General features: G+C 40.7%; 1 protein-coding gene across 3 annotated transcripts in view; it reads right to left on the reverse strand.

Annotated features, from left to right (window-relative positions):
- Positions 1–17241, reverse strand: part of LOC115212936 (CSC1-like protein 2) — a 154919-nt gene that overhangs the window by 95852 nt on the left and 41826 nt on the right. For all 3 annotated transcript variants that reach the window (XM_029781781.2, XM_029781779.2, XM_029781782.2), the window contains exon 2: positions 5423–5663. In XM_029781781.2, coding sequence (XP_029637641.1) covers positions 5423–5578 — 156 coding nt within the window. In that variant the 5' untranslated portion in view covers positions 5579–5663. The remainder of the gene's footprint in view (positions 1–5422; positions 5664–17241) is intronic.

Raw genomic sequence — 17241 nt, forward strand, 5'->3', positions numbered from 1 at the left:
CGGGTTCAGTCCCACTGCGTGGGACCTTGGGCAAGTGTCTTCTACTATAGCCTCGGGCCGACCAAAGCCTTGTGAGTGGATTTGGTAGACGGAAACTGAAAGAAGCCCGTCGTATATATGTATATATATATATATATATATATATATATATATATATATGTGTGTGTGTGTGTGTGTATGTGTTTGTGTGTCTGTGTTTGCCCCTAGCATTGCTTGACAACCGATGCTGGTGCGTTTATGTCCCCGTTACTTAGCGGTTCAGCAAAAGAGGCCGATAGAATAAGTACTGGGCTTACAAAAGAATAAGTCCCGGGGTCGAGTTGCTCGATTAAAGGCGGTGCTCCAGCATGGCCGCAGTCAAATGACTGAAACAGGTAAAAGAGTAATCTATAGGTGCAGGAGTGACTTTGTGATAAGAAGCTTGCTTCCCAACCACATAGTTCTGGGTTCAGTCCCACTGTGAGATATTTTGGTGGTACTTCTACCATAGCCTCAGGCTGACCAAAGCCTTGTGAGTGGATTTAGTAGACAGAAACTGAAATAAGCCCATTGTGTGTGTGTGTGTGTGTGTGCATGTGTCCCACCATTGCTTGCCAACGGATGCTGGTGTACACCAAGCTCTAATCTGATCTGGCAGAGTTTCTACAGCTAGATGCCCTTCCTAACGCCAACCACTCCAAGAGTGTAGTGGGTGCTTTTTATGTGCCACGGGCATGGGGCCTGTCAGGCAGCATTGGCATCGAGCAAGCTTGAATGATGCTTTTACATGCCACCAGCACAGGTGCCAGTCAGCAGCACTGGCATCAACCATGCTTGAATGGTGCTTTTTACATGCCACAGGCACGGGTGCCAGTCAGGCGGCACTGGCATCAGCCATAACAATGATTTCACTTGACTCAACAGGTCTTCTCAATCACAGCATATTGCTTGACAATTGAAGGATATTTTTAAACAGGCCAATTACGTGACACTCACATTGGCCATGGCCACAATCTCACTTGGCTTGCCAGGTCTTCTCAAGCACAGCATATCTCCAAAGGTCTCAGTCACTTGTCATTGCCTCTGTGAGGCCCAACATTCAAAGGTCATGCTTCACCACCTCATCCCATGTCTTCCTGGGTCTACCTCTTCCACAGGTTCCCACCACTATTAAGGTGCGGCACTTCTTCACACAGCTGTCCTCATCCATATACAATGAGTCATTAAAACTCACTCACACACTCAGCTCTTTTGTGATTTGCTTTTATGTCACTATGGCACCCTTAACTCAATGAGAATCCATTATGTGCTCATATAAACTGCTAGAGATAACAGCCAAATCTTTCACATTACACTCTACTGTTGCCTTTAAAAGTGAAGAACATTAAATGTGATGCTGGCCCTTTTAATTACTAGTACAATCCAGTAATTAAATGGGTTTCCACACATCTGTCTCCATATGAAAGACCTATTCTGGTTAACACACCTGGTCCTGTTCCCTCTTTCATACTTTAACGTCTCAACACCTGACATAAAGTCCCTTTCCTCAATACTGCACCCAAACTCTGTCAAGGTCTTGTATTGCAAGTTATTTGGCAACCTCACCAATGCTGGTGCTATGAGGAAAGTGTCCAGTACACTCTGTAAAGCGGTTGGTGTTAGGAAGGGCAGAAACCATGCCAACCCTGACATTGGAGGCCAATGCAGCCCTCAGGCTTGTCAAAACCTGTTACATCATCCAACCCATGCCAGAAGAGAAGACGGACTTTAATGATGATGATGGTCTGGGTCAATGTATGACTATAGCAGGAAATTCCGAAATAGCAAAGCAAACTTCCCACTCATCCACCATCCATCATTTTGTCCACCCCACCCCCTTCATCCGCCCAACAGAAATAAAGAGGTTCATGACTAAATAACTGGCACTCCATTGGTTATGAGAACAAGGGTTGCAGCTGATCCGATCAATGGAATAGCCTGTTCATGAAATTAACATGCAAGTGGCTGAGTACTCCACAGGTACACATTACCCCTTAGTTCTCAGGGAGATTCAGCATGACACAGAGTGTGACGAGGTTGGCCCTTTGAATTACAGGTGTAACTCATTTTTGCCAGCCGAGTGGACCGGAGCAACGTGAAATAAAGAGTCTTGCTCAAGGACACAACATGTCACCGGGAATTGAACTCACAATTTTACGATGATGAATCAACCACCGAGTCATACAACCGAGCCATACAACTTCACACAAAGGAGATCGTACTGAATCAATAACAACTATTCACAATAATCATTTCCCTTTATCAAAGGGTCAAGTAATTTCAAACAATGAAAATCACTGAGAAAAAAAATAAAAGAAATATAAAAAGAAAGAATAAAAATGCTATAAATTCTCTCATGTTTGTTAATAATGTTATAATTCATTGTTGTATACGAAAGAAGTTGTGAACACAGACCCAGCACTTTCCATCAACATATAAACAAAAGGTCAATTTACATCAGATCAATTACGATAAGATATTAATGTTTCATGGAATCTAATCACAATATTGTCAAATGGATTCAGTTTGGTTTCTCTTGTTTGTTTGTTTTGTTGGTTTTATGTTTATTTTGGTTTTCAACATGGACACAAGTAAAACATATCCTTGTCGTTTTTGTTGCTGAGCCCCGAGTCAGCCCCAACTGAACAGATATATGATCAAAGGTGTCCCAGCCAGCCATGACCATCTCATCTTTTTGTTTATCTATTGCCTCCTTTAAAATGGTAGGGCGTGATTTGAAAGAATTTAGCTGATATTTCTAGCAGGTCTGGTGACTGAATAGCAGTTCTCTTGGAAGTAGAATGGCAAGTGGGTTTCATTCATGAGTTTTAAGAATGGCAAACACCACAACTATTCGTACACTACCATCATTACCATCATCATCATGGTTGTAAACATCTTCTTTATGCTTCCATGGCTCAGAAAACTGTAACTTCAACTTGATCCATGACAAATACCAAAGAAAATTTGGATCATATATTTTACCAATATTTCATCAATGGCTTTATCAATAATTCATATCTACTGAAGGCTATTTCACTGCATTCCCAACAAAGATACTTAGCAGTTACTGGCCCTATTCATTTGGCCAGAAACAGCTCAGAGCTGCAGCCATGCTGATGCACCGCCGTTTTGCTACACTGTTATTACTGAGAGCCTCCTCTAATATGTGGCACTTGGTGAAGAATGGTGTTTGATGTAGCTACCCTCATTTGCACCTCTTGCCGTGAGGTAGGTTCATCTGGGACTCTCGACAGGAAGAGGCCCAGCTTTGATTTAAAAACCCCTACATCTACTTTGTGCAGGTTCCTCAGGCTCTTTGAGAGAATATTAAAAAGCTTTGGGCCCCTGAAACCCAGGCTGTTGCAGTAAGTGGTCCTGAAGCGTGATGGCATTGCTGGGATCTTTGGCACTATGCAGTGTCATCCTGTTCTGGCATTGGTGAAGCTTTCGATGCCAAAATTTGGCACAATTCCTTTCAGGATCTTCCAGATATATATTATTGCATACCTCTCCCGTTTTCTCTCTCTCTCTCTCTCTCTCTCTCTCTATACATATATATATATATATATATACTACACAACAGTTGATTAGTCTTACATTAGCTTACTGTGTTTCACCTCAAAAGTTGAATTGTTAACAGACTGGACAAATTGCTTGGCAGCATGTTGTCTATCATTACAATCTGAGTTCAAATTCTGCTCAAAGCCGACTTTGCCTTTCATCCTTTTGGGGTCAATAAAATAGGTACTAGTTGAACACTGGGGTCAATGCAGTTGACTTACACCCTGTCTGAAATTGCTGGCTTTGTGCCAAAATTTGAAGCCATTATTATTATTATTATTATTATTATTATTATTAAGGTGGCAAGCTGGCAGAGTTGTTAGAATGCTGGGCAAAATGATTAGCAGTATTTTGCCCGTTGCTATGTTCTGAGTTCAAATCCCACTGAGGTCAACTTTGCCTTTCATCCTTTCGGGGGTCGATAAATTAAGTACCAGTTGAACACTGGGGTCGATGTGATTGACTCATTCCCTCTCCCCAAATTTCAAACCTTGTGCCTTCTGTAGAAAGGATTATCGTTATTATTATTGTTATTATTATTATTAAAGTCACGAGCTAACAGAATCCTACCCATGCTGGATAAAATGTTTAGTGGCATTTCTTCTGGCCCTTTAAGCCCTGGGGTTTAAATTTTGCTGAGGCTGACTTTCCCTTTTATCCTTTTTGTGATAAAGAAATGAGTACCAGTTATATACAGGGGTCAATGTAATCAACTAGTGCCCTCCCCCATCAAATTTCAGGCCTTGTCACTAAAGTAGAAAGGATTATCTTTATTATTCATCACAAGCACATGTACAGACACACACACACAATCAATCAGTCAATGAAGTCAATGAAGATATTGAAGAGGAAAGGTCAGAAATGTTAGACTAATGACAGTAAATGATCATTACAGCCTGAAATAAATAATAAATGATGGCAACAGCATTATATCTGATGACACAAATATGTGTGGACAGTAATGTGATACAAATATGTATCACATGGCAATGAGTGGATTTGGTAGGCGGAAACTGAAAGAAGCCCATTGTGTATGTATGTGCCATCATCATCATCGCTTAATGTCCGTTTTCCATGCTGGCATGGGTTGGATGGTTTGACTGAGGACTGGAAAGCCAGCAGCTGCACCAGGCTCCCATCTGATCTGGCAAGGTTTCTACAGCTGGATGACCTTCCTAATGCCAACCACTCCGAGAGTGTAGTGAGTGCTTATTATGTGCCACTGACATGGTAGCCAGTCAGGTGGCACTGGCCTATAGATATATAGATATATATTTAATTGAACATGATGCATCCATTTCCAAGTGTGTGTGAGTGTGTGTGTATGTATGTATATATATACGGTGTGATGAGTGAATTGTCAACATTTTATATTTTTCATTTTGCGCATGTGTATTGTTTTCGATTTTGTCGACTACACAGTATAGTAGGATCAGCTGGGCACTGTCTGTGACAAAAACAGCACCATGACGCAGTTCATTCTGCCAGAAATTTGGAAACAACATGCTGTACTGCTTTGCATTCATGCTTGGAGCTCCAACATTTCAGAGTGTTTGGATGTCAATTTAAGGATTGATGTGTCCCCAAAACATGTACCAAGAGTGATAAAAATCAAACATCCAGTCAACATCATAGCATTTGGAGTGAGCCCAAAAGGATGTAAGGCAAAGTCAACCTCGGCGGAATTTGAACTCAGAATGTAATGGCAGATGAAATACAGCTAAGCATTTCATCCGGCGTGCTAACGATTCTGGCAGCTCGCTGCCCTGGATTGGTTGATATTTAAAAGGTAAAGGAAAATATTCTAAATTTTAGGTAAAATATGAAAAGAAAGACTCACCAGCCACCCAATAATATTGAGCAATAAATTCACAGGAATGCCACCATATATATTTCCTCTGGGTAAGGAGGAGTTCCGGGTATTGCAAGAGATTTCGGCGTTTGATGAAAAGACAGGCGAGTAGATCTTTGATGATGAGAGAGAACTAGAGTCCATTGTAATAAGAAGCTATTCTCTTGGTCGTGATTGGCAGAACGGCAACAACAACAGCTGGATGATGTGGCACACACTTCAAACATATCTGCAACACAGGATAATTTGATGAAGATAACATTAAAAGATAGAAAATACAATGGTTCAAGGAGGGATATTAACGCAATGTATAACAAAAATATTCTTTTCTACTGGGGAGGGAGCCAGTCGATTACATCGACCCCAGTGCGTAACTGGTACTTATTTAATCAACCCCGAAAGGATGAAAGGCAAAGTCGACCTCAGCAGAATTTGAACTCAGAACATAAGGACAGATGAAATACCTATTTATTTACTACCCACAAGGGGCTAAACACAGAGGGGATGAACAAGGACAGACAAATGGATTAAGTCGATTACATCGACCCCAGTGCATAACTGGTACTTATTTAATCGACCCCGAAAGGATGAAAGGCAAAGTCGACCTCAGTGGATTTTGAACTCAGAACGTAGTGGCAGACGAAATACCGCTAAGCATTTTGCCTGGTGTGCTAACGTTTCTGCCAGCTCACTACCTCACATAACAAAAATATTATTAACAGATGGATTTACTTCAAGATACAATGTTGTTAATAAAGACTTATTTACATATTTCTCAATGGTTTTTACATTTGCATTGTAAAAGTAATCAAATTTTTTTTATTGATTATTTGATGGAAGATAGAACGTTGCTTTAGTGTAATCGGTAACATGCTTGTCTGGGTTACATATGAATCCTAGAACCCCAAAGGCAGCTCTCTAAAGGAGACTACAGCAGCAGTACTGGATATTAATAGTTATTGCCAAGCTAACATGACAGTCCAGGAAAATAGGACAAATGCTGCGGTTGGTTAGTTCCAAGAGGTCATTGCCTCTAGCTAGCTATGTGACACACAAACCTGTGTCCATAACAACCTTCGCACAGGGGAGGTCAGCAGCAATGCCTGCTGGGTTCGGCTACTCCACATTGAAAAAGGGCAAAATACCCTGAAACTAGTCTGTGGATGTTGAACCAGCAAGGGGAAGCTGCTGACCTCCCCTGTTCGAAGGTTATAATGGACACAGGTTTGTGTGTCACATAGCTAGCTAGAGGCAATGGCCTCTTGGAGCTAATCAACGGCAGCATTCGTCCTTTTTTCTGGACTGCCATGTTAGCTTGGCGATAACTATTAATCATCATCATCATCATCATCGTTTAACGTCCATTCTCCATGCTAGCATGGGTTGGATGGTTCGACCGGGGATCTGGGAAGCCAGGAGGCTGCACCAGGCTCCAGTCTGATCTGGCAGTGTTTCTACAGCTGGATGCCCTTCCTAACGCCAACCACTCCGTGAGTGTAGTGGGTGCTTTTTATGTGCCACCTGCACAGATGCCAGGTGAGGCTGGCAACGGCCACGATCGGATTGGTGCATTTTACGTGCCACTGGCACGGAAGCCAGTCAAGGCGGCGCAGGCATATATTTACATTTAATCTAGATATAGTTATCTTAAACCAGTTTGATACGTGCAGCTGAATTAGTTTCAAGATACATCTTTAAGCTATTTATAAAAGTTAGTGTTAACATTAGAGGAAGGAATAGTGTTTTCCAACCAAGGTTCGCCAGAACCCTACAGTTCCACAAAAGTTTCCTAGAAGATCCATGACAAAACAAAATGATAAACTAATTAAGAGCAAATACCTTTCCCAGGAATTATTATTCTTTTACTTGTTTCAGTCATTTGACTGCAGCCATGCTGGAGCACCACCTTTAGCCGAACAAATCAATCCCAGCATTTATTCTTTGCAAGCCTAGTACTTATTCTATCAGTCTCTTTTGCTAAACTGCAAAGTTACAGAGAAGTAAACACACCAACATCGGTTGTCAAGCAATGATGGGGGGGGGGGCAAGCACAGAGACTCAAATACACACGCACCTATATATATACACACACACACACGACAGGCTTTTTTCAGTTTACATTTTCCAAATCCACTCATGAGGCTTTGGCTGGTCCAATGCTATAGTAGAAGACACTTGCCCAAGGTGCCATGCAGTGGCCACACAGCTACTCTTGCACCTTGTTTAATTTCTACATTTGCAATTTTAATATTGATAATCCATAAAACAAGCAAATACGAACTTACACACATGCACACACACACACGATGGGCTTCTTTCAGTTTCTGGCAACCAAACCCACTTGCAAAGCTTTGGTCAGCACAAGACTGTAGTAGAAGACCTCTGCTCAACGTGCTATGCAGTAGGGTTGAACCTGAGACTACTAATCCTCAAGGCCATACCTTGACTTCATCATCATCATCATTTAACGTCTGTTATCTATGCTGGCATGAGTTGAATGATCTGATCAGGGCTGGAAAGCTGGAAGGTTGCATCAGGATCCAGTCTGATTTGAGATGGTTTTTCTACAGCTGGATGCCCTTCCTAATGCCAACCACTCAGAGAGTGTTATGAGTGTTTTTACATGCCACCATCACAGGTGCCATTATCTGCCATGACTGTGATTTTGCTCAACTTGATAGGTCTTCGTTTCAAGCATGACATAATGCTAAAGGTTTCGGTCACTGCCTCCGTGAGGCCCAATCCTCGAAAGGAACTGATCCACTTTGCCTCCTTGAGGCCCAACACTCGAAAGGAACTCAACTGCTCTGCCCCCATGTGGCCCACCAAAACATTTGACAGAAGTACAAATACTTATCCGAACAAACAAAAGTTTGTGGCTTGTGAGCAACATAATGTGTGTCCCCTAAAAAAAGGTTTGTTATCAACACTGACCCAGTCTAACAATATGACAATATATCCAATCAAATAGGAACCATTACAAACAGCAGTAGGAATAGCACCTCAGAAGTAGTTCCACAAATGATTAACCACAGATGACTACAAACATTTTCATCTGCGAAGGTTTGAATGATGTACTATGGCCAATGTAGAAAAACATTCTTCAGAATTGGCTTTCTTGTAATATTACAAGGTTACCTTAAAAAAGAACACAAGGCCAACTCGAGTCCTAAACCACAAGTTTAGCTAATGACCACAATTTTAAGGGGAAGCAACCATTTGATAACAGCTTTTGTAAAAGCTGAGACAGAATAAGGGAGCATTTGCTCAGCCACTCAATTCGCTGGAAGTAACAGAAATCCTACTTAAATGTAGTCAACAACATAATTATTAGCAGGAAAACTACTTATATCACTAGCAATAAACATCTAGGCCAAGAACAGGTTTAAAAGAACACATTGTGCAATGTATTTAGGGTTATATTATGTTTGTTAAAAGAAAAAGACCAGATGGAAACAGCTGGGACACTTTTTGATCTTAGTCGAATCTGCTTAATCAAAGCAGACAGACTTAAACTACAATAGTAAATGTTCTATCTCGTTATCCTCATTATTAGAAAGCAAAATAATAAAACATTTAAAGAGAGGTTTTAGCATTCACATAAAAAATTTGCTTAGTGTTTTTTTTTTTTCTTCTTTCTTTCTCTACTTTGGTTTGTTTGTTTTACTGTGACTGAAGTTTTAGGATTGTAATCCAGTCAATAAAAAATACTTCCTCTAACATTTATTGGACTCAGGGGAAAGAGCTTAATTGACTCAATCAGCCTCACTCTGATGTCAACAGCCAGTTTAACATGGCTCTGAGACAGCAAGAGTAAAAAGTAGAAAGAAGGGAAGAAACAAAGAGATGGTAACGATATAAATGTAATATGAATTTAAAAAATGACTCTCCCCAGACACAACAGAATTAAAAAAATTACTTTATAAATTTTATCGGAACATTTTCAGATTTTCTAAGAGGTTTTATTGGTATGATTTATAAACACAATGATGATGGTGATGATAGTGAATGAATTGTGGTCATGAGGATTAGATGAAGTTATAAGCGAAGGCTGTTGCTCTATTCACTAATCTAATAAGAATCCTTTCAAATATAGACACAATGCCAGAAATTTTGGGGGTAAGGCAGTGAGCTGGCAGAAACGTTAGCATTCCAGGCGAAATACTTAGTGGCATTTCATCTGCTGCTACATCCTGAGTTCAAATCCTGCCGAAGTCGACTTTGCCTTTCATCCTTTAGGAGTTGATTAAATAAGTACCAGTGATGCACTGGGGTCGATATAATCGACTTATAAGGCGGCGAGCTGGCAGAATCGTTAGCACGCCGGCCGAAATGCTTTGCGGTATTTCGTCTGTTGCAACGTTGTGAGTTCAAATTCCGCCGAGGTCGACTTTGCCTTTCATCCTTTCGGGGTCAATTAAATAAGTACCAGTTATACACTGGGTCGATGTAATCGACTTAACCCATTTGTCTGTCCCCTCTATGTTTAGCCCCTTGTGGGTAATAAAGAAACAGATATATTCGACTTAATCTGTTTGTCTGTCCTTGTTTGTCCCCTCTGTGAGTAGCCCCTTGTGGGCAGTAAAGAAATAAGAAATTTTGGGGGTGGGAGAATAGTTGATTACATCGACCCCAGTGTTTCACTAGTACTTAATTTACTGACCCCTGAAAGGATGAAAGGCAAAGTCAACCCTGACGGAATTTGAATTCAGAACATAAGGAGAGACGAAATGCCACTAAGAAGTTTGGCCAGAGCGCTAACAATCCTGCCATCTTGCTGTCTAATGATAATTATAATTATTTCAAATGCTTTTTTGCCCCAAGGGCAGCTTGGGGGAGGTAGGGATGAGTCAATTATACCAACTCCAGTGTTCAACTGGTACTTATTTTATCGACCCTAAAAGGATGAAAGGTAAAGTCAACCCCAGCGGAATTTGAACTCAGAACGAAACGACGGGCAAAATACTACTAAGCATTTCATCTGGTCTGCTAATGATTCTGCCAGCTCGCCACCTATAGGCACAAGGCCTGGATTTTGTGGGGAGGGGAATAGTTGATTACACAGACCTCAGTACGCAACTGGTACTTCTTTTATTGACCTAATGTCAGAGAACTGTTTCAGTTGTGTAAAAGTTTTAAAGATGTTATTTCAGGTTATGAAAATAATATTCCAATAATTGCAAAAAGAAAAAGTTTTCAATTCATTTTTGATTCATTTCAGATTGATTCGTTGTAGGCAATGCATTTCATAGTACTGAGATCAATATGTTTTAGATATAGGAATAACTTTCCATTGATCATTTTCTGATCGGTCATGATTCTCGAGATCATCATCATCATCGTTTAACGTCCGTTCTCCATGCTAGCATGGGTTGGACGGTTCAACTGGGGTCTGGGAAGCCAGGAGGCTGCACCAGGCTCCAGTCTTATCTGGCAATGTTTCTACAGCTGGATGCCCTTCCTAACGCCAACCACTCCGTGAGTGTAGTGGGTGATTTTTACGTGTCACCTGCACAGGTGCCAGGTGAGGCTGGCATCGGCCACGGTCGGATTGGTGCATTTTACGTCAATCAAATAATCACTAAAAATATTGGTAATTTTGTGGATTAAGAAATATTTCACACACACACACACAAATTTCAGGTAATTAGCCTGAATCTGAACAAAAGGTCACCAAAGTCAGAGTTTGGGTTACAAGTAGATTAAAAAAAGGGCCCCGCCAAAATTGGACTGTTCTACACAAAAGCTCATGTTTGTCATTAAGCTGTCAAATATGGTTTAAGATAGTTCTTATTATGACAAGGTATTTCTATTCAGTTCCTGTTTGGTACAGAGTAATGGATTTAAGCAATTAAAAAATAAGTTTACTTTGATATCAATTTATCTCCAAAATGCAGTCATAGTATTAATAGAGATGACGATGAGGAGGATGTTGGACAAATCCTTTTCCTACACATTTCAAATGATAAAATAAGTCACATGTTCTGAATGTTGTAATTTTATATGTTCAGACATAAACACTGAGGAAACATCTTTATACAGTCACTCAATCTGCAAGAAATAGCAACCAACTTCCTCTCAAACCACATCCTTAGATGCCACCTTTGGTCATGACTGACCATGGGCATCACATCCATCCATTTATTATCTAGGCTGGGCCTCTCAGCTTGAGCGGCACCTCTTGTGGCTATGGAGACCAATGCAAGAATGACAATAAAAAAATTGACCCACTTCCGTAGTGTTAATCTGAATACATTGTTTCAAATTAAGAGGAGGCAGTCATATCTGGAACACTGATTGTTCGGTCCACTTTACAAGAGCTAAGTGGAACAAACAATAACCCATTGAGAAACAGTTTTCTGTTCATGATGATGATAATGATTGTTACTTTTGACTCAAGAGTCATTTGTACTGTTAAATGGCAATTATATTTGAGATCACTTTCTTATTAAACTGAATTCCATTCAGCTAACAACTGGTATTTACATACAATAATTACCAATCTGTGTTTAGAGATTTATGTAGTGTTATCATTAGTGGATTATTCTTGTGTTATTTGTTTCATTTTACATAAATGAAAATGTCAGCTCAGAAAAATACGGTTGCTCTATTTCAAATGCGTCATTAATGAAAATTTTTGTTATACTTTGCCTCTTCTACCATTAGTATTTAGACAAAAAAGAGAAATATTTGTAATGAACTACATTAATTGCAAAATATAATTACAAATCTTGCAGTAACTTTTAAAGATCTTATAACTGAGAAGCTTTGACTGGCATTTCTGTTTACTTGAAAGAAAAATTTAAATATGATTATTTAACATCGAAATCGGAATCGAAATTGAACCAATCCTATGACTGGCACCAGGCAGATGCCAGGACCCCTGGACTGGAGATACGTAAAAAGCATTATCCGAATCATGGTCGATGCCAGCGCCGCCACGACTGGCTTCCGTGTCAGTGGCACGTAAAAAGCACCATCCGAATCGTGGCTGAAGCCAGTGCCGCCTCAACTGGCTTCCGTGCAGGTGGCACGTAAAATGCACCAATCCGACTGTGGCCAATGCCAGCCTCGCCTGGCTCCAGTGCAGGTGGCACGTAAAAAGCACCCACTACACTCACGGAGTAGTTGGCATTAGGAAGGGCATCCAGCTGTAGAAACATTGCCAGATAAGACCGGAGCCTGGTGCAGCCTTCTGGCCTCCCAGATCCCCGGTCGAACCGTCCAACCCATGCTAGCATGGAGAACGGACGTTAAACGATGATGATGATGAATATGTTTCTCATGATGGTATGAGTTGGAGAGTTTGACAGGAGCTGGCAAAGTTGAAAAGCTGCACCCGGCTCCAATTGTCTGCTTAGATATGGTTTCTACGGGTGGATGCCCTTCTTTATGCCAACCTCTTCACAGAGGTACTTTTTATGTGGCACTGGCAAGATTCCTTACAAATGGCTACTGAGCAATGTAGTTATTACGATAACTAAAGGTTTCTTTTAAAATATACATAATCTTTAACTGGCAAAGTTTCATTCCAAACCAATATTTCGTTTAACCCTTTCGATACCAACCAGGATGAAACTGCCTCTGGTGCTGTAGTACAAATGTTTTGTTTTCATAAGTTCTGAATTAAAATCTTCCACCAATCCTTAGTCACAATTTATGCTCTTAACCCTAGCTTAACTAAGTTATTTTACTAAATTCTTTGTTATATTTAAAATTAATTGAAAGAAACATAGAGCATCTCAAAATAAATACAGTAACGAAAGGGTTAAAATATATAATAGACAAACAATTCTTAACCCTTTCAACACCAATCCTGCTGAAGCCACCTCTGGCTCTGTAGTACTAATGTCTTGTTTACAAAAGTTCTGAATTAAAATCTTCCACCAAACCTTAATCACAATTTATCTTCCTAACTCTAGCTGAATGATAATTAAATTATTTTACTAAATTCTTTGTTATATTTAAAATTAACTGAAAGAAACACAGAGCATCTCAAAATAAATATACTCTTTTACACTTTTATTTCTTTCAGTCATGTGACAGTAAATCAGAAAACCTTAGTGTATCAATAATTAATTGATCCTTTCAGGGTCCATAAATTAAGTACCAGTGTGTGTAATATTTCTTAAGTACCAGTTGATCAACTGGCCCCCTCACCAAAAATTTCAGGCCTTGTGCCTAGAGTAGAAAAGAATAATTAATTGACCTAGCAAAGCAGAATTTTTATGCGTATCGGATTTTCTGATTTAGTGACAGTTTTAACTGTAGTGTCCAGTGGCCCAGCAACAAAATTTGCTAAGGGGGTGCAAACCCAGGTCCTAATTTTTTTAATGAAAAATATGGATTTTTCCAGTGTTAACATTAAAACAAATGCAGGTATAATAATTTTTATTATTATGAGGGTCCGCTGAAATGTTCATAATCTGAGCAAGACACTCAATAGAATGTGACCAGATGAAGTTCATTTTCTAACACAGTTCCTCTTACTGTCCACACACTTCCATTAGTAGTTGCAGTGCTTGGGTCGCACTGGTAAAGAAGCTTTTCTGTTGATCACAATGGTCATCAACAACAGATAAGATGTTCTCATCATAGTGATACTGGTGCTCAGCTGAGTGTTTTTCTGTGTTGGGAAACAGATGATAACCAGAAGGAACCAAATCACTAATATAGGGAGGATGATCAACCAGTTCAAAGCCAGTCACATACAGCAGCCATTGAAACCAAGGATTTGTGTGCTGAAGCATTGTCCTAATGAAACAAGACCCCATTCATCAGTTTTTCTGGGTGTTTGATCTTGATAGCTTTTCATAACTGCCTTAGGAAGTTGGTATTGAAATTTTCCATTGATGGTGTGATCATTTTGAAGATAGCCAATAAACACAATATTTTGTGCATTGGAAGAAAATAGTGGTGCTTGTGTTACAAAGGTACAATGAGAAGGCTCAGGAGAAGGATAGAGAGATGGGGTAGAGGGAAGGAAGTTAGAAGGAAAGAAAAGAATGAAAAGTGAAAAGATAAATTGGGGATCTGAAATGATTACTAGGCAGGAAATTGGCCCCTGTGCTGGTTGCACGTAAAAACAGCACTCACTACACTCTCAGAGTGGTTGGCGATAGGAAGGGCATCCAGCTGTAGAAACACTGCCAGATCAGACAGGAGCCTAGTGCAGCCTCCTGGCTTCCCAGGCCCCAGTTGAACCATTCAACCTATTCCAGCATGGAAAATGGACATTAAACGATGATGTCTTACCTATGCACTGGTCAAGTAGAAAAATGATGAGTGACAAAAAATTGGATTGTCTTTTGGTACCAAAAAAGTGAAGAAAGAGAGTAGAGAAGGTTAGGGAAGAGCAAGTAGGAAGAAAGAGAGAGTGCAGAGAAATAAGGGAATAAAGATAGACAGTAGGTAGTTGACAGAGATGGACAGAGGAAGAAATGGAAGGCAGTAAAGAGAGAAAAGCAGCAGATAGGTAGAGAGGTAGATAGAGGGGAGAGGAGAAGGACAGAGAAATAGATAGAAAAGAGAGACAGTCTTGCACCAAATATTGAACACTGCGTAGGGTACCACTGAGTGGGAACCAAAGTGAGTGTGTGACATTACATTGACTAAAATACTGCACAAAAACTCAACAAACACACATATATAATGATAAAGGAAATTGTTGTATACAGTGCTCAGGTGCACTACAACAAAAAAGAAAAAAATGGCCATCAGGTGTACTGTTGGCAGATTTCAAGACACATGGAAGTTTTGAAGGATGTAGTGTATTGACAGTTAACAACTGATGCAGGTGGTTTAGTCCATGCTTCTGCAATTCTGAGCATGAAAAATTGTTTCCGAAAGTCATGGGTGCTGTGTTGTTTTTTGATTTTATAAGCATGTCATATGAAATTCAAAAAGTTACCCAAGGATGTTGCTGGAAATATGGTGGATAATCTTGTGGATGTCAATCAAGTCATTTGCCAGACGTCTGGGCTTCAATGTATCCATGCCCAGGAATGCAAGACGTTCAGAGTATGGTAGATATCTGACTGTGGGTATTCGCTTTATTGCACATTTCTGAACAGTTTCCAGGAGATTTATATGCTGAGAAAGCATGGAGGCGCAATGGCCCAGTGGTTAGGGCAGCGGACTCGCAGTCATAGGATCGCGGTTTCGATTCCCAGACTGGGCATTGTGAGTGTTTATTGAGCGAAAACACCTAAAGCTCCACGAGGCTCCGGCAGGGGATGGTGGTGATCCCTGCTGTACTCTTTCACCACAACTTTCTCTCACTCTTACTTCCTGTTTCTGTTGTACCTGTATTTCAAAGGGCCGGCCTTGTCACTCTCTGTGTCACGCTGAATATCCCCGAGAACTACATTAAGGGTGCACGTGTCTGTGGAGTGCTCAGCCACTTACACGTTAATTTCACGAGCAGGCTGTTCCATTGATTCGGATCAACCGGAACCCATGTCGTCGTAACCGACGGAGTGCTTCCATGCTGAGAAAGAGAGGGGTTCCAGACTGGTGATGCAAATCCCAAGTGTGGACATACCATTGTTGTATACAATTTTAAATAGATAACTGGAGAGTGGCTGACAAAGGTCTTACTGAGAGATGCTGGCACCGCCTCAGCCTTTTTGACAATCTTAGATATGTGGTTTGTCCAATGCAGATTGTTGTTTACAATAATACCCAGAACATGTCCACCAGAAGACTTCTTGAGATTGGTGTTGCTGAGGGATTATGTAAAAGCTGGATTTTTCCTCCAAAAATGCATGGTGACACACTTGTCTACAGATAGTTTGAGATGCCAGTCAGAGGTCCACTGCTGCATTGTATCCAGATCTGATTGCAGGATAGGATCCGTTCTTTTTATTTCAAGGTACAGCTTGGTATCATCTGCATATTTCAACACTGAACTTCCCAGGAAGTTTTTGACCAAATTTCCAGGAGGTTAGAAAAGCCTTGGAACTTTCCAGGAAGTTTTCGACCAAATTTCCCAGAAGTTAGAAAATCCTCAGAACTTTCCAGGAAGTTTTCTACCAAATTTCCAGGAAGTTAGACTACGACATATATCCCCCAACTATTTTCCATATAAATGTGATGGACAGTAACAGTACCACCTGATTGGCACCTGTGTCGGTGGCATGTAAAAAGCACCATTCAAGCATGGTCAATGCCAGTGCCACCTGTCTGGCTCCTGTGCCAGTGGCACATAAAAAGCAACATTTGAACGTGGTCAATGCCAGCGCCAGCTGACTGGTCCCATGCTGGTGACACATAAAAAGCACCATCTAAGCATGGCTGGTGCCAGTACCACCTGACTGGCCTTCATGCCAGTGGTATGTAAAAAGCACCCACTACACTCTGGGAGTGGTTGGTGCTAGGAAGGACATCTAGCTGTAGAAACCTTGCTAGATCGGACAGGAACCTGGTACAGCCTCCTGGCTTGCCAGCCCTCAGTCAAACCGTCCAACCCATGCCAGCATGGAAAGCGGATGTTAAATGATGACGATGATGATATATGATGGTCTTCTTTCATTTTCTGTCTACCAAATCTGTTCACAAGAATTTTGTTGGACTGGGGCTATAGTAGGAGACACTTTCCCAAGGTGCCACACAGTAGGACTGAACCCAGAGCCATGTGGTTGGGAAGTAAGCTTCTTACCACACACTCTGCACCTATGAATGATAAAGTGTAAAGACATTTATTGAACATGATCAAATTGTAATAAGTATTCATGTTTTTATCTTTCTCGTTAAATACATGCAGGCCTTGAACTGACCAAAATTAACATTTTTAAAGAAAAGCTTAA

This window comes from Octopus sinensis, linkage group LG6 (assembly GCF_006345805.1).
Source record: "Octopus sinensis linkage group LG6, ASM634580v1, whole genome shotgun sequence".
Classification (NCBI taxonomy): Eukaryota; Metazoa; Mollusca; class Cephalopoda; order Octopoda; family Octopodidae; genus Octopus; species Octopus sinensis.